The 18,038-nt window shown below is 40.2% G+C and overlaps 1 protein-coding gene across 1 annotated transcript; it reads right to left on the bottom strand.

Annotated features, from left to right (window-relative positions):
- Positions 1 to 6,114: 6,114 nt before the first annotated feature.
- Positions 6,115 to 8,333, bottom strand: gprin3b (GPRIN family member 3b). The gene is made up of 3 exons (XM_029497330.1): positions 8,094 to 8,333; positions 7,968 to 8,057; positions 6,115 to 7,862 (listed from the first exon to the last, which is right to left on the bottom strand). The coding sequence occupies exons 1-3, from the start codon at positions 8,329 to 8,331 to the stop codon at positions 6,115 to 6,117; spliced, it is 2,076 nt and encodes a 691-aa protein (XP_029353190.1). The 5' UTR covers positions 8,332 to 8,333.
- Positions 8,334 to 18,038: the final 9,705 nt, after the last annotated feature.

Below are 18,038 nucleotides of genomic sequence, written 5' to 3'. Positions count from 1 at the left end.
TTTTAACATATATAGCTGAACAAGCTTGCATCCCTTCCTTCTAGAGATGTGATTTACTGAATTCACTATTCACCATTAGATTGACCTAATAAGGGAAAAATTATTCAGTGGCATCATTTTTCACAGAAACATATCTCTGCCTAAAGCTAAAATGAAACAGGCTGGTCATTCTTCAGCTGAAAGAACACACACATCCATACATATGTATACATACATATTAAAAAACGCTTGATAGAAAGACATCCATCTATTTTCTACATCACTTATCCATCAGGGCCACTGGAGCCAATCCCAGCTGACACCAGGCAGGGCACCAGCTGGACACGTTGCCAGTCTATTGCAGAATTGATGTCCATGGACAAACAATCATTCATGCACAATGTTGAGTGACCAATTAACCTAACAGCTCTGTGGACTGTGGTAAGAAGCTGGAGTTCTCTGGGTGAATGGAGAACATGCAAACTCCACATAGAAAAGCCCCAGAGAGTCAAACCAGGACCATCTCGCTATGAGGCGTGAGTGCCAACCACTGCACCGCTGGGTAATACATTTTTATTTTAACATATTTTCTGCAGCAAACTAGTTATGTAAGATGTATATAGATTCCATAAAGGTCCTCGGCTTAATTCAACCCCAGAATGTTATATGTCTCTGAACAGTTTGTGTCTTAGACCACTGGTTTTCCTATATAAGAAACGAGAATGGAGATATGTGGGTGAGACATGTTTTCATCAAAATATTCATGGAGGTCATGAAGAGCACGGAAAGCAAGCTGAATGCTGACCTCTGGAAATCATGCCAGTGGGAGGGATTTGTTCATGTGCCTTTGAAATCCATTTCAGAGTTTCTTGTCATTGGAATAAATCTCCCTCTGTACTATCCACCGCCTGTGGTCAAATTCAATATGCACTTCCAAATGGGAACCAGTCACATTGACACATTGAATCGGGGGTTATTTCAAATCAAAACACAGCTAATCAGAGAAAGGGTGAAAGAATCAAAATAAAGGCTGGTGACAGGGCTTTACACAGAGATGCTGTGTAAAGGAGGAGGAGCAAGTGTCACATTATTTTACCCAAGGCAGAATTTGTATGTAAAGAGGCCAAGGGAGGAAGTGCTGCCTCCAAGAGCATTCACAGCCTCGTGTTTTTACACAAATGTGTGAAGGTAGGATGAGACAGCTATAAGCAGGACTTAGTACTTTTACACTCTCATACCTGTGGATCAAAAAAAAAAAGAGTGATAAAGCATTTCAGTCTGTGTTGTTCTTTACAGGTTGTGACATTTCACAGCACAGACTATGAAGATAGAGAACTGCTTCCCCTGTTAACACGTCCTGACATTACCCGAAAGTGACATGCTTATTAAGATGATAATGGCAGTCGCCTGGAATCAGTGTTATGGCTGTCAGGACGGTAAATTCATACTGAACGGTTCACCGTCATATAATGGGTGCTGAGGGTATTCCCTTGTGTGGTCGTGATTTAGTCAATGCAGCACTTGGTTGAAATTAGTAATCTTATTACTCAACAATGACCCATGATATCAGATTGGTCAGATGACTTTCCAAACAAACAAAAGGTAAATTGTTCAATTTGCAATGAAAGGTAAGATAAGGAAAAGGAAAAACAAAATATCCTCATATCTGAAAAAGTGGAACCATCGTGTTTGGCAGGATTTTAACGACTGATTCATCATCAAAATAGTTCTTTCAGTCATCTTCTACCACTTCTCTGAGTCGTGGAGGGTGCTGGAGCCAATCCCAGCTCACACTGGGTGAGGGCAGGGCCACCCTGGACAGGTCACCAGTCCATCACAGAGACAGACAGAAACCAACAACCACTCACACTCAGACCTACGGACAATTTAGAGTCACCAGTTGATCTAAACATGATGTCTTTGGACGGTGGGAGGAAACCCACGCAGGCACAGAAAGAACATGCAAATTCTGCACAGAAAGGCTCCAGGTCTGGGCATAGAACGCACAAACTTCTTATTGTAGGGCAACAGCGCCGTGCAGGATAAGTGTTTTGACTTGTTTTTTTAATAGATTATTACAAAAAACTAATTAAAAACTAATCATTGTTATTAAAATGTTCTTCCAATTTTGTATAAACTGCGTTTTTCCATATTTCCTTTACTTGTGTGGGCTTACAGTAGTAACTAGAAAATTCCAGGGAAATTTTGAAGTGCCACGGGGCCCGTCGCCCGGACGAGCAACCCACCTACGGCCCTGCTTTCAAAAGTCTTCCTGATCGAATTTCGGTTCGGAGAACTGATTACGTTCGATTCAATAGTTTGACAGATATGACTTTGACCTTGATGAATGAGAATATGTGTTTGTGCGTGTGGATATTTGTCTCTGTTTGTGTCTGTATATTTGTCTGTGTGTGTGTGTGTGTGTGTGTGTGTGTGCGTGTGTGTGTGTGTGTCTGGATATGTGTATCAGTGCGTCTGTATATTTGTGTGTGTGTGTGTGTGCGTCTCTATATCTTTCTGTGTGTGTGTTTTGAAGTCTAACAGGAATGTCAGTCATAACTGTTGATCAACTGCTCTCATATCAGAGGAGTATGGAATGAGTACATTGATTTGTCCGAGTCGGAGAAGAAATCATTCACAGTGATGGCCATAGCCAACAGATAGAGTGAGCTCACATTCCATGCAATACACACACATGGGAAACTGAAATTTTCAGCAGAAATGAGTTGAGACGAGCATGACTCTTGAACTGTGATTGTGTAATAAGCGTATTAGCTATAATAAAGCCTGTTGACACCAACAGAGTCCAAAGTCTTGAGACCTTTTTAAACTTTGAACCGCGTTTCTGTGACAAAGTATGACGAAGCAGTGTGGCTCCAAAGAGGGGTGGGTTTGATCCAACACCAGCAGCTTCACACAGAGCTGAGCTGAAGGACCTGCGGTTGCCACGGTGATTTGAGAATTCGCTCTGCTCAGAGCTCAGACTCTCCCCAAAAGTCCCCCGAAAGTGGCTTCTGACTAGGTCCCGCTCTACTGCAAATTGTGAGCAAACCGTAGCTCTCGTCTGAAAAGCGAAAACATAGTGAGAGACAGAAGAGCCTGCAGATTCTGACAGTCTTTATTTGAATCAAAAACTCCTTAAAATGAGCGTGTACGCACAGTGCGAAGACAGAGTGAGATTGTTTTGAGGAAAACCTTGATTTACATTATGTTCAATTGGGGCAGAAACGGGTTGCCGACGTTCTGCCCCCCCCCGTTTAAATTTGGTGAGGAGCTCACCTCTCAAAATAACATTTTATGAATCCCAACACCTGCGTCTACATTACAAAAAATATTTGTCTCCTTTGTACGGTTTGCCCGTGAGCTCGAGTTAAAAATTATGGTTATTTTTTCATGCTTCTCTTACTCTAGTTAACAAGCAGCTCCACTCAAACTTTGAGGAAAATGTGATTTGGACTGCTCATTTGAGCGCTCGTAGTTTGAAAAGTATACTCTTTAGGAGAAAAAGGTTTGATTTTAGGGGAAAAGCACAAGATTTCCTCCGTTTTAAAGTTTGAATGTCATTTCTACGTGCAGGTATGAGTGAGCTAGGTGACTGAGAAAACAGGTTAATTTTAGTGGCGATTTTTCGTCGGCTCCAATGCATTTCCTATGGAAAATTTCGGCCGTTTTTTGGGAATAACTTCGGGGAAAATCGGAATCTCGACACGTGAGAACTCAGCACACTATTCCCGATCGATCCGCACGTTTTGATATATATATTGTTGGGCTTTGCTCAACGTTGTGGGCCGCATTAATTGCCGAAAAAGTCACGGAATGATAAGTATGAAGAAGATTAAGTAGTGCCTCTGTGCTAAAGCCGGTGGCACTAAATTATTCTTATTATCTTTGTAGGAGCTTGGAGACACATCATCATCAGTGTTTAGATGTCAGACAACCTTTGGTCACATTATTGCTAAAAATATTGTGCATTAAATATATAAGTATGTAATAGTATAACCGACCAATTTCCTTTTATATTTTGTTTGATTTTTATGGCACCTCTGTACAACTGAATACCAAAGTCAGCTATATACCACTGAAACTACCAATTATATCTAAAGATTGATTAATCAAGAACTGACTTTTTTGATAAATCATTCAATTTATAAATCGTACCTCCATGAAAACTTCCCTTTCACATAGAGTATCCTAAACTTATGTCAACATTTTAATTATTGGACATTTTTCCTTGAAAATTAACATCACAAAAAAAAATGACACACAATAACTTTGATAGCACAGCTGCAGTGATGCAGCATTAAAGCACAGAAACTGTTTGTGTGGTTGTATAATGTGGTTTTACTCACTTTACAGTGAATTTCTGACGCTGCTTTTGAAAATCAGGCCCAGTGGGATCTTCACCAAGTCATAGGGTATCCTCAGCATGCTTTCACACCCATACACATTTTTTCAATGGGCTGCTTTCCTGTCTGTGTATAGTCTCTTCAGTGTCCCTCAGACTTGGAGCCTTGGTAGCTTTAGCTCACCTTTTGCAAAATAATAAAATGTCTCATTCTGGTTCTTATCTGCATGGTGCATACGTGTACATAACAATAAACCCTGATTTTGTGATACAACCATGCGTAGCTGAAGTTTCCCAGACAGTGCAATAAAAAAAAACACAATTTTAAGTTCAATGCACACAAAACTAAAATGGCCAATTTCAGGCCCTAAACTGCAAATAACCGATAGCTAGCCTCCTCTTCTATGACTTCTGTCATTCTGCACTTACAGCAAATAACCTGTTAGAAATGTAGTCAGCCTCACACCTAACCAAATGTTACAGCTTGATTTTGGAAATATCCTTGTGACTGGATTTCTCATGTCCTTCACTGGCCTTTCAAATGGTTTCACATAAATGCATTTATGGTTTTCATTTCTCACTCCCTTACACAATCGTGTAACGGGACATTTTCACATTTGCACAAAACCAAGCGATGCTAACTGTCGGATTCATGTGAAAGAATGCATTACTGACACCACCCACCTGAAAACTTCAAATGCAATCTTAATCTGTCAAACATTAGCACTAACTGGGGAAAGATCTTTGCCTCTGTTAGGGATCAGAAAATCGTTCATAGGCTTGACTCTATCCAGCACAGTCTATAGTCGACTATATCTTCACTCTCAGTAGTAGTGTGTCACTCCTTTACATCTCCTGTGGACAGCCCTGATGCTGCCTGTAGCACTCATGCCCTTGTGCACATTATTTAGACATATCCCCTGGGACTAGCTCTTACTGAATTACTGATGTGATCTGTCATTTTATTCATTATAGCTGAGTACTGTCTTGAAATAAACTTTGAAATAAGACCTGAAATATTCTTAAAATGACCAGAACAACAAAAAAAAAAAAAAAGGAAAATATATTTTATATTTGGGTCAACGTATCAAAAATAAAGAATGTGTTAAACTCAACTCATTTTTTTTTTTTTTGAGGGGGGGGTTATTTTAATAGAAAACCAAAGAAGAACAGACAATAAACAGTGCATGTATGCATTCGATTTGTTGGTTTTTTGGGGTTTTTTTTTGTGGATTTCTTTTTTTTTTTTTTTTTTTGCACAATGTATTCACTCACTAAAAATAAATGTGCATGAAAGGAAAAATACAGCAGTCTTATAAATATACGATCCTAAAACATCTCAAATACAGATACCAAATGCACCAAATATAATGAGATGGCCATGATATATTTGCACAAATATTTTGACAGTAAGTAATATGTCTATCCCGTGATCAACGTCATATACTGTAGAAGTCTGCCCTTTTAGGTAATTGGAACTAACATACATTTTTTTACTATTATTGCCTTTGTTAAATAAAAATTGTTAGAAGTCTTCTCTCTTTTTTATAATATCTATTCCTAGAAAATAAGTTTTGAGTTGTTCAATTTCTATTTCTATTTCCTACCTTCTTTGATCACAAACATCACAAATAGTTTGACTCTTTTTGCTACAGCATTCCAGTTTAGGGTACAGGGATCATCATCCCACTAATGTTTCACTTGGCGTTGCAGTCATGGAGAGGGGAGGACAAACAATTTGACCTCTAGGAAAAAAAGAGGACTCTGACATTGGCTACCTCTGTGCTGTGCTACTCGAGGACAGAGGAGGGAGGGGGACGCACACAGCAGTTGGGCCGTCTGACATTTTGCAGCATTGACCTGAAAATGTTCTGCCTCCTTTTGCTCTTCCTGCCATGTCTTGGTGAGTCAACACCAGAGATTGACTTTCGGAAGGAAGTCTGTGCCATCAGTTTCCTCTCTTGCTCCTTGATCTTGCATTGCAAGTGGCTCTGAATGGCAAAACCAAGTGATTCTGGGTCCACAGATGCACCATATACCTCCCAGGTCATCCCTTGTTCATCCCAAACAACATCGTGGATGCTCTGTCCTTTCTGTTTCCTCGATTGGTCATCCCCTTTTTCTTTTCCCTCTGGTACTATCGTTTCTGCTCCAGAATGTGCCTCCTTCTTCAGGGCTTTATCTCTAGTTTCTGTGCTCTTTTCTTTTGAACTCTCCTCTTTGTTTTTAGTTCGATCTGACTTAGATGTGGTATTTGCTGCTGCTATTGTTATCAGTGGGGCCTTTTCAGGCTTGGTTGTAACAGTAACCTGACATGGTGCAGCATTGTTACTGTCAGCCAATCCAGCTTTGGATGCACCACCTGTCTCTGGGGGAGTCCCTGCTTTGAAAGCTGGAGCTTCAGCAGTGGTTGTTTTTGCTGCAGATGTCTGGGAAGCAGTTTTATCTTGGCAGCTACCTTTCTCTCTTTGCTCCTTGTAGTTGCTGTGTTCAATATTGATTTGATAAACTGGCTGTATGTTGCATAAAGCTGGCCCCGGTTCTTTAGGCTTTGCCCCTAGCTTGGCGTCTTGAAGCTGGGATAGAGAGTTAAATACCATGCCTGTATTTTGGTTGTGGCACATCTCTGCCTCAACTGTGAGTGTCTCTGACCTCGGATCAGTGCATGTGGATAGAGAAATCAAATTTATCTTTTGGAGACCTACGCCTCCGTCCACCTGACAGACCACAGCCAGGTTCGATGCCTCCTCCCTGGGGACTGCACCACCGCTCGGCTTGCGTGTCACAGAGAAGGCCAGCAGGCTTGGGCTTGTGGCCACAGCCTTAGTTGACATGTTAGCCACCGCCTGAACCTCCATATTGCGACAGTGTTTGACTGGTGTGGATGACTGGGATGAGGTCATAGTTGAAGCCTCCTTGTAGAGTTTACAGTGCTGCTGCTGTTGCCCTTCAATCACAGCTGTGTCACTCTGGCTGGCTTCTTCAGCCACCTGCCCACATGCTGGCATGTTTTGTTTTGGCAGGGGCTGAGTCGAGGAGTCCTTCTGTGAAGACACTGGCTGAAATTTATTCAAGGAGACCTGAGGTGTCTTTGCTAATTCTAAATCCTTCTCTGGAGTTGTTGAACTTGGATTCTCATTTATATATGCAGATTCTTCTTCTTTGCTCTTAAATGGAGGCGTAGTTGAGTCAAGTGGGGTTGTTGTGTCTGTAATTTTTTTAGGTTTGGGAATCTCCTGCGGACTAATGTCGCTTTGTGACAAACTTTTAATATGATCAGACTCTTTAGATTTTTTTGCTGTGGCAGTGTCCTTGTTTTTGGGAGCCGATGTAATCCCTTTATTCTCCTGTTGGGGTGCAGATGCTATTTGCCTTAATTCACAAGTATTGTTAAGATTTTTGGTACTTGGAGAGCCATGTTTATTAGTGTCCTCTGCTGCTGTGGCTTTGGCTGAAGATGTTAGCTTCATACGCGCCTCCTCCTCTTCACTTGGCCCTATTGTTCTGTAGTCGCTGGTCGGCACGCTGACCTTTGACACTGTACCAGCAGATGACACACTATCTTTACAGATTTTTTTGTCATCACTCAGACTTAGCATTTTTATGTTGGCATTAGAATCCCTGTGATCGCCTCCTGACTCACCCACACCTTGGCCTGTTACAGACAATTCTGGCATCTGTTGGTGTCCACCTGTCACATGCTCAGATTTTGACTGGTTTCCATTTGAGGGAACTGGTTTGTCTGACACAGTGCTGCTCACTAGTTCACTTCCTTTGGATGCTGTGATTTGGGAATGTGTGATGACATTAGGTGTAGCATCAGTCAGGGATAAGTTATCCTGTTTGTGGTCAGGAGATGTTAGGGTGGCATTTGGGCAAACCTGAGCAAGTTTGACATTGGGCTCTTTAGTCCAGCTGGTATTCGACTCCTTATTGCTGACTGTGTCTGCCACAGCCAGCTGAGGCACCATCTGGACTGTCACTGTCCTTTTTGGGTTAGTTCCCATAGTTGATTCACTGTTTCAATTTATATATATAAAATAGTTGTAATCCAGATCAAGGTGAAAGAATATGCTACCATTCACTTTGTGCCCCTGAAAGAGAAAGATAGAAATAGATTTAGTTTGTATTCTTTGGTTTGGCTTTTGATTGAGCCTCACTTTTCACCACATTTACATCTTAAATTAGACCAAAACATTCAAACCAGACACATGTACTCCACATTGACATATTCATTATGTAAGTTATGTAAGATTCCCATAGTTTCTTTGATTAGTTAATAACATATATTTAAATAATCATTCGGTCTTGATAACAATGACGCATGTCTAAATCATGCAGATGTTGAGTTTGTCTTTTTCACAAGTTATGTTTCCTTGCAATGTGATTATTTCCCCATAGTAAAAGCAGGATTTAAACAACACTGTACAAGTAATTTTCTGATTTTATAAACATCTATTAGAGACTTCAAATATGTTTACAACAACTTGGGGAAAAAGTATGAATAACAAATATCTGGAGGTAATCCCTGAGCAGTAAGCAAAAATGCCGCATCACGCCAAACTAAAGTTTACAGATCGAAGTAAGAAAAGAATAAAAATAAGACTTTTCAGTTATGCATGCTCAAAGTGCTTACAGATAAAGGGTTTTTTTTCACCAACAATTTTAGATGTTTCCTATTTAGTGGTTTGAGCTGACCCACCAGTCTTCGTTGGTTTCAGAACACCTAACCATGCAAATATCATTTGAAGTAATTGTAAATACAAAGAAAAATGGGTGATTAAATATGTAAAGCAATTTAACAAGTTAACAGATGAGTCCCTCTCACAGGCTACAGCTTGCATTTTTGTTGTCATGTCAGCAGCTAAGCTGAGTTACTATTCTCTGTTCTAGTCTTGAAAGCCAACATGTCTTTACACCCTCTTTCGTCCTGCAAATGGTCTTTTCCAAAACCTGAGCAGTTACCCACAGTCCCACAAATCTCTTCATCCCGGGCCTGATGAATAACTCCATCTCAGTCTGTCTCCTGAATGTGTTATAGCATCTGGGCTGATTTGGCGAGTGATGTGCCAGCACTCAGCAAACATCTGAAATTTCTCATGATTTAGCATAAGACAAACAAATTGCTCCATCAGTGAGTGTTTTCATAACAGCCTATACATTATAGAAAGGAATGTGAAACCCCAATGTAAACTTCGTGGGGAGTTGGTCGTGTCCATTTAAGTGACAGTATTGATAGAAACGAATTCAGTGTAATGCGCAGCTCATCTCAATGAGTCTGATGTTAAACTCAGCCACATCTTTGGGTTAATTCCTCACAAGTCTAATCATCAGTCCCCTTTGGGAGGGAAATGATTAGCATAATACATTCTATAGCAACCAAGTCATATTTATGTCTGCATACTACAAAAATAATCCTGTCGCCCGTTTAAACAACCCCAATCAATCTCTTGTCATACATGCTCCCTGAAAAGCATATTTTTTGAATGGGAGCTGAAGAATAGTAGGCTGCTGTTGTCTGTCATGGGCCGGGGGTAGACCATTTATGTGCTCTGCCACTATGCATCTGCCTGTCTGTTATCAAGGTGTAAATATTTATGGGAAACCATGCACTGGCCTCCTTTAGATATTGTGCAGTTAAAACGCCCTCCTGTCTGGAGCTTCTCGCCTTGCAGCAGCTGCAGAAAATAACAAAAGTATAAGCAGTTTTCATGCAAAACACCAAACCTAACCCACATTGCACTGATGCACTTATTCAGGCCAGTTAAAATCTTGGTCATGTATCATAACCTGGATTCGCAGTCCTGCTCCACCCCGGCATCTCAGAGGCCACTGATGTTTGCTGATTGGATTTGACCTTGCGAACAAATTCAACATCTGACACGAAGGAGAGCACTGTGTGCAGAAGAGACAGGAGGATGTCTTACCTTGGGAGACGCTTTATGCACCGTACCGTGCAGGTGCCATCGGCGCGTCCGTGTCAGCGGAAAGAGGGCTAAATCCGGAGGTATGAATATGGAAAAACCAGCCCTGTGTCGGTGACACCAAGCCACGCCTTCCACAATATGGGTCTTGGTCCACAGCAAAGCGCAATATTCAAGCACCCTGGCTGACTGGTGCCGTGTGCCACCACCTATGGACCTATGGACGGACACTATCGAGTGTTTTTCAGCGAGGCTCGGTGCTCAGAAAGAGTCAACCTGTTCCTCGGCGGTGTGTGTGCCATCCCGGGCTGAACTGGTCCAGGAGGCGTGGCGCAGCGGTGTAAACCGGATGAATGGATGAATGAAGGAGAGCTGGAGGATGGAGGCGGTGCTGTCTCAGCCGCAGGCAGCCACGGGGGGTCACTTGCACTTGAAAATTGATTACCTTTAAATTTTTAATCTTCTTTTTAATCCCGTCATCATGGATAGTGTCTTTTCCTGTGTCATATTCAGAAGGATTTATGAGCAGACCCAAGTGTGTGTCTTATGTGTTGGCTACATTTGGGTACTTCACGATTCCATATGGGATCAATTACTTTTACATGATCGCTCTAGAATTTGAACACACAGAAATATAACCCCTGTTCTGTGTAAATGATCGTTCCTATCCAGACATTTAATGAAGGCAGGCTTAGAGTCAAAGTGTTTTTTTTACATGTGTTATATGAAAGGTTCTGAATTCTCTACTTTACGATGACAGAAATGCTGTACCAAAAATAGCTTTTTTAAATCAGAAGATGAAAAAAAAATGCATTACTATGCAGGCGTGTATTATATCGTGTATATTTCAGAGAATACATTACAATCATACAGTGTTAGCCCGGATTTCATTTCTACTCAATCAATTTCAACGTACTTAGATAATTTAAATTTGAACTATCAAATTTAAACGCAGTCTACTAATTCGATGTAGAATATACTTTATTTACACTGCCTAATATACTACATTTGAAAGTAATGTCATTAGTAGGGTTGCGACAGCGGTTGAGAGCTGACGCAGCACACTGCTGTTACCGAGCAACCCAGATCAGGCAGCGGCGGTGGGCGTGCGCAAGTCTGATGTATTTGCATACTCATGAATATTTATAAAACCTGGATTTTATTTTTATTTTATTTTATTTTTTTCAATAAGAGAGAAATAGTGGATGTGTTTTTAGCCTCTTTAAGAGCTTTTTTATAAATTTTTTTTGTGGGAAGGCAATTTCAATCAAAAAAATAGTCATAGCAGAGCATTTTTACACATTTTAAATTTTTGGGTTAGAGGGTCTTTAAGTTTTGATAATGACCACCCCTCTTAAATTCCCGCTGCATTCAAGTCATGTAGGAAAGTTCGTAGTCCCGGGGTCATTTTTCAACTTAGTGGATGCTACAAAGAAGATTTTTTAGATTTTAATCGACAAACATTTTAAAAGACATGGATAAATACTGATAATTTTCCCAAAGTTTTAGGGGGATTAAAAGGGGGAGCAACCACTCTCACTGACATCAACACAAACACATGCCGTGATGACTGGTTTGTTTAATTTACTTAAGAACTCGAAAGAATTGGACCTACTGACATTAACAATCAAACTCGAGGAATCAAGAAAAGATGTAATCACATGGCACCCCAGCACACATTATCTTATTATCTTAAATCGTTAAGACAATTAGAAACACAAACGGAACTTGGCTGGTGTTGAGAAAGGACTGAACAACCGATGTAGTCTGTGAGAGTTAATATCGATGATAATGGGATGTTCTTGAAACATCACGGAGCTCTGACGGCCGATGTTACTGACTTTGACTTGCTTTTTGTTTTTAATCCACCTTCGTGCTTTGGGTCAGCAGTAGATAGATAGAACTTTATTAATCCCCAAGGGGTAATTCACCTAGTCAGGAGCTCATAAAAATAAAAAATACAAAAAACAAAACATCATCCATTCAAAATATAAAAAACAAAACATTATCCTGAGTAAACTGTTCTCCCCACAGAAATAACCATCGGCAATTGGCAAAAAACAATAAAAATGCAACAAAAATATGGTAACATTTTGTATAAATTGAGAGCTACCAGACTTTGCTGCTTCTTGTTGAAGCGCATGTTCTAGAATGAACACGATAACGTCACTATTGTGCGACGGTGACTGCGGGGACTGAAGGTAATCACTGTTTTAGCCCTTTGGTAAAAGCAGCGGCTCTGGTATACAGTTTCACTGCCTTTCCCTCACCCGCTATGAGCTGTCACTCACCTGCTCACTGTAGTCTGGTCCCACGCACACCACATACGGTAGTCTCCTCTCGCGATAACCTGCATATAACACGGCATATAAAACGTCACACCTCTTGTCCTCTCTAACCTCGAACTCAACCGAACCCATGAGGCCTGTGTCTGTCACTCCCAGTTCAGCACCGGTGCCGGGAGAGCCCCTCCCCTACCCGAGCCGAAGGTCTGCTGCCTACTAAATTATTCATTATATCAATCAATCAATAAAAGGTTAAGGTGCAGGGTGAAATAGGCGGGGATTGGGACTGGGTGGAGCTTGTGTGTGTACTGTCTCAATGATTCAAATGACAGATTCAATTGTTTGAACTCAATAATGTACAGCAGCTGGAGCCTGTAGTTAATTCCTGCTTCATGCTTGTTTCTAGTGGAAAGGACTGGCTTTGTGCTGCCACCAGACGGGGGATACCGTCCAGGCCTGACCACATTGGTGACTGGGTTCAGTCACCTTGAGCACATGCAGGCAGGCAGGAGCTGTTGGTCAAGATCTAATAGTTCTCAGCTATCTCTTTTTGCGAGTAATCAAAACCAACGTTTCCACTGGTGAATGGTTCAGTATTAAGGTGTTTGGTTCCAGAGGTCAAGCCTGGCATGGAGGCGTCCAGTATTTAGCCTGTACCCCGCAACCTCCTGCACTAGCTCTCACCCAGTGAGAAGACCATGTCCCATGTCCCAATAGCCAGTAGTCCACAGACTAAATGGCCCAAGCCTTCACCCCATTTTCTACGCATGACTACTGTCAAGAACACAATGCAGCAGCTCCCTATGTTCCCTCCTGCGGGTGGTGAGCCTACGAGGCTCTTTCAGGGTGGGCCAGGCTTGGTCTCGTGGGCAAATAACATTCATCAGTTGCTTGTGTACGAGCCCCAACCCCAGGGCTGGCTCCAGGGAGGGACACCAGTATCACAAGTCCAGGCAACATAGCTGTCCTGTGTTGGTTCTTTATGTCCAAAAGGGGATTTTAGAACTGATCTTAGTCTGACCCATTTGGGGACCTGTTTGCCTTGGGAGACCCTAGGTATTGAGCTCCCACCAACATAGCTCCTAGGATCATTCAGGTGCCCAAACCCCTCCACCTAAGTAAGGTGGCATCTCAAGGAGGGAGTTAGTTTTGGTTTTACAAAAAAAATCCTGTTTCAATGCAACATTTAAATTTTGTTTTAAGTGAACCAGTTATTTAATGTGCACAAAAAACAGAAACAGTTCAATAAAAGGCTATAGGAAGCCTGTTAACTTCTTCATAAACCGCTTGTGACCTGGATACATGATTACATAATTTTTCCAATTGTATTCAACGTCACACAGACAGCCTGTAATTATTTCCAGTTAAAGCTCCTCCAGTGACACCTGCTGGATGGGTTTAGCAGGTTCTCCATTACTTTGCTGAAACTTGAGCAAGGACTATCTATAAGCTGTGGGTTTCCACCAGAAACATTTTGAAAGAAAAAAAATGTAAATCTGTATTTAAGCTTATTTTGCATCTGTGGATAAATGAATAGAAAGAAGAGACTTTGAATTAGACCATACAATGATATTTAATTTGTGTAATGTAACATGTACCTTTTTGTTTGTCTTCATTATCTGATGATGCAGGTCCAGCCCTGTTTGGCCCCAGGCTGTGAGTGACTATACTATCATAAATACATTTTGAAGTTCTCATCTTTCTTGTCTTGTTGCTGTGATCACCAGGTCTCTCAATGTTCACATAGATATCCAGCTGTGGATCCATGATGCTCAGCTGCACTGACAGGTCAGTTAGGTCCTGAGGTGCCAGATACTGTCAAAGTCCACAGAGTGTCTCTTCTGAATTCACAACAGTATCAGACTCTTGACTGTAAGAGTAAAACCGTCTCAAAAGAATCTGTAACTTTCTGTATGCCTGCACAGCAAAATCAGCACACCCAAATTAACTCTGTCAGAGTTGATTCTAACACTTTTGAAGTGTCTATATGGGTCCACACCACAAAGTGTTAATTTAACTCTTTGGGGGGTTGGTATGTTAACACTAACTGAGCGTACTAAACGAGTGTTACACATCAACTCTCTCAAGGCATTTTTTATCAACTCTAAATCAATGTTATGCCAACAATAACACTGTGAGGTATAACGGCTCTTCTGAAAGTTTGCAAAAATAAAGGTTACATTTGGTTGAAACACATTTATTTCAAAAGTGCACCACAAATAACAGTTTTAAAACATATAACAATAAGGAACAATGTATGCTCTCTTACTGTCATTAGAGTACTGTTTATCAAAGGTTGTAAAATAAGTGAGCTGGTCAATACAAATCACAGCATATTCATTAGGTTTCTCCTCTATACAATATGCATGAAAATGTTCATCAAAGTATAGTGTGGTAACAGCCTATTATAAACATACGTTGCTCATGTATGATAATATTGCAAATTCTTTTGAACACGGGTAGGTCATGGGATGCTTCAGTGCATATAAAAAGACCAATTTGGTATTCAGTGCCATAATTTCATAATTTCAATTTCATAGTAAAAAGTCAGTTGATGCTGGTGTTGCTTCAGAGATTTTGTAAGGTTTTTACAATTTTTTACAGACTTTAAAAAAAAAAAAAACTTTGCTTCAAATTTTATACACCATATATGGATAAACGGGCCAATTTTTTTAATGCATCTTGGCTAGTGAATCATTAAACGGTGTTTGGGGATGAATTTCTTTTCAGGGAACAAGGTTTTAAATATGTTATGGTGGTCAGAGATCAAATGTTTTGGGTAACAGATCAAGATAGGGGAGAACACTATATTAACAGTCAATCAACAATCAAAAAGTCAACCTGGAACACACCTGGAAGCCATCACTGGAGTTTTGTTTGACTGTCTTGAGTCTCCAAGCGAGATAGCCAGTATTGGCATCAGGATCATAGTAATGTTCCTGTTCATACAAGCATTCACACACAGACACAAAACAATGAGTCAAAAACATTCCCAAAATTAATAAGGAAATACGGTCTAATTAACAAAATGCAACAACACAGTTTTTGTCTTCAAAGAGACACTGAAACTTACATATCCATTTTTTGAGTATGGATCTTGGACATATGGAAAAAGGGTCACAATTCCCTGTGCATGGCTGGTCCGTACACTCATGGGTGGAATCCTCCTTTCAAAACAAATATTTATTACATTAATATCTAATCTGTGTATATTATCACTGGTCCTTTTAAGTGATTTCTTACCCATATGATTCTATCATTTCTGCAATCAGTATATTGACCATCTGTGTGCATGTTGCATCTGACAGTCTTTTAGTTTTGTCATACTCTTTCAATATTTCTTCGCCCTTTGAACTGGACCTCAGAACAGTATCAATCTTCTGCAAAAATGGTTTTTCAAACTGTTAGTGTTAGCAAATATAATATTTACTGAGTGTTGTTAAATTTATTTTAGTTTTAAAAATAAACTGGTATGAGCTGCATGATAGTAGTTCAATAGTGATGCTTATTCAATACTAATAATCTTAAAATATACATTTGTTGATGGTTACATAAGTTACCTGTCTTGCTTCATCACGATCCAGCTCTCTCAGGTCCCTTGTCCTATTCTTTGTGGTTCAGAGGATAATTGTTGAACCTGATGAATCGGAAAAAGCTGGTGATGCTGAGGGGTCTGGCAGTGGAGCTGGTGAGGGCACTACCAGGGAAGCTGGTGATGTTGATCGGTCACTCAATACAGATGACAGGAATTCCTCGGCTACCAAAGTTATCTCAAGATCTATAAATTGGTCCACAGAGAACTAATTTTAAAATATAAATACTGATTTAAGTGCTTAAACAATAGTATGACAATAGTATCATAGTATGACAGATTAAATTATATTTTAAGATATTAGGATATTTATGGAAAGGGCTGTCTGGGGTTAACTAAACTGATATTGATTTTTTTTTAATGTTGCTAAAATATGTACTGCTGCCTCCGCCCGCAGGAATAGGCCAACAAAAAAACAAAACTAGCCTGATCTGGATTTGTATAGGTGCCAGGCACTGAACAACTACTGCCTCATACATTCATGACCATTCCCCTTAATGACAATGACCAAGACTGAGTCAGTTCTTCCCAATACATATTTAATGATCTTACCTTTTACTGTATAATGGCGATACCCAATCTTGAAGTTTCGTACCCCTGATGTTATCAGCTCATCAAATATGTCTGCATCAACCTCAGTACCTGATCAAGATGAGGGCACCTTCAGTTAGAAGTTTAGTCTGCAGACTAAATGTGTTTGTTACTGGGAGAAATATATATATAGCCTGGGGTTTCGACAGCAAATCGCATTAAGCTGCTATATCAAATCATGTCATGAAATCTGTTTCATATATATATATATATATATATATACACACACATATATATATACGCACCTTCTTGAAGAAAAAGGATGTAATCAAAGTTGTCATTACTCTGTGGAACTTTAATGTATTTTTGGACACCTCCATATTCCACCTTGGCCAGCATATTCTGTATAAATTCAGTGAAAGAATGACATCCGCTTTCTGAACAATTTATCTGGCCAATGTAATTAAATAAATAATTAAAAAGTCAATGAAGAAGATATTACTGCATCATGTCATACAGGGCACCCAAAAGATATCACAAATACAATAATCTTCGTTATCAATAAAAATAACCATAAAAAGATAATATACCATTACCAAATTAAACACAGAAAGCCAAAAAACGTGTGAATTATAAGCAAACTCTGAGGGCACCTGACTCTTCAGAGGCTAATCTAACATGAAGATAAATTATTCACTACAATCTTTTTGTAGCTCTGTGGTGGCACAGAAGTGATGCTTTTGTGATTAGACTTGCAGTAAACATTCCTAGAGGCACACCTTATGTTCCCCCAGCTAGTTGTACAAAATAATGTTAACATTGTAGTGTCTCACCAGAATAGCATTGTGGTATGCGTATATGGTCGTGGTTAGCATTACTGTTTGATGTTAGCTAGCGCTAATGCTAACTTATTGCTAACAGCCCACGACCAAAACACTACTTGAGTTAGCGTTACTTTAGCTTTTGAACAACTCAGTAGGAAAACTATCTTACAAAACATTATCATAACTTCGGTGTTTGCTATCAAATGTTGAATTTTAGCGGTGGCTATGCGACAGCGTGAACGTGATTTACAATCCAAAAAACACCAGGTGCAGGAGGAGAAACATTTATGCCAAAACATAATGGTAACATAAATTAATTCACTTGCCGAAAAATGCAAAGAAGAGCCAAGCTTTAACAAGCTGAAACGCAGTCACAGTTTTCAGACTCCATCGGTTCAATCAAGCGTTCAGTTTGAGAGACGAAGGGGGCGGAATCCAGTTACACCCTTAGTGTTATGGCCGGGCTTAGAGTTCAGAGTGAAACGTTCAGAGTTAATGTTACTACAATTACACTTGCAGATTTGATTTGGTTTTGACATTCTGTTTTAACACCAAAAA

Source organism: Echeneis naucrates, chromosome 1 (genome assembly GCF_900963305.1).
Source record: "Echeneis naucrates chromosome 1, fEcheNa1.1, whole genome shotgun sequence".
Taxonomy (NCBI): Eukaryota; Metazoa; Chordata; class Actinopteri; order Carangiformes; family Echeneidae; genus Echeneis; species Echeneis naucrates.
The sequence above is the reverse complement of the archived record's forward strand: the minus strand, read 5'-3'. Positions and strand labels throughout refer to the sequence as shown.

Bases quoted from the DNA above. Each gene is read 5' to 3' on its own strand.
- gprin3b (XM_029497330.1), bottom strand. From the start codon at position 8,331: ATGGGAACTAACCCAAAAAGGACAGTGACAGTCCAGATGGTGCCTCAG. The intron at 8,058-8,093 runs GTGAACTAGTGA...CAGACAAACCAG, and splicing joins AATCACAGCATCCAAAGGAA to TTCCCTCAAATGGAAACCAG. The intron at 7,863-7,967 runs GTGAGTCAGGAG...CTGCTGGTACAG, and splicing joins TGTAACAGGCCAAGGTGTGG to TGTCAAAGGTCAGCGTGCCG.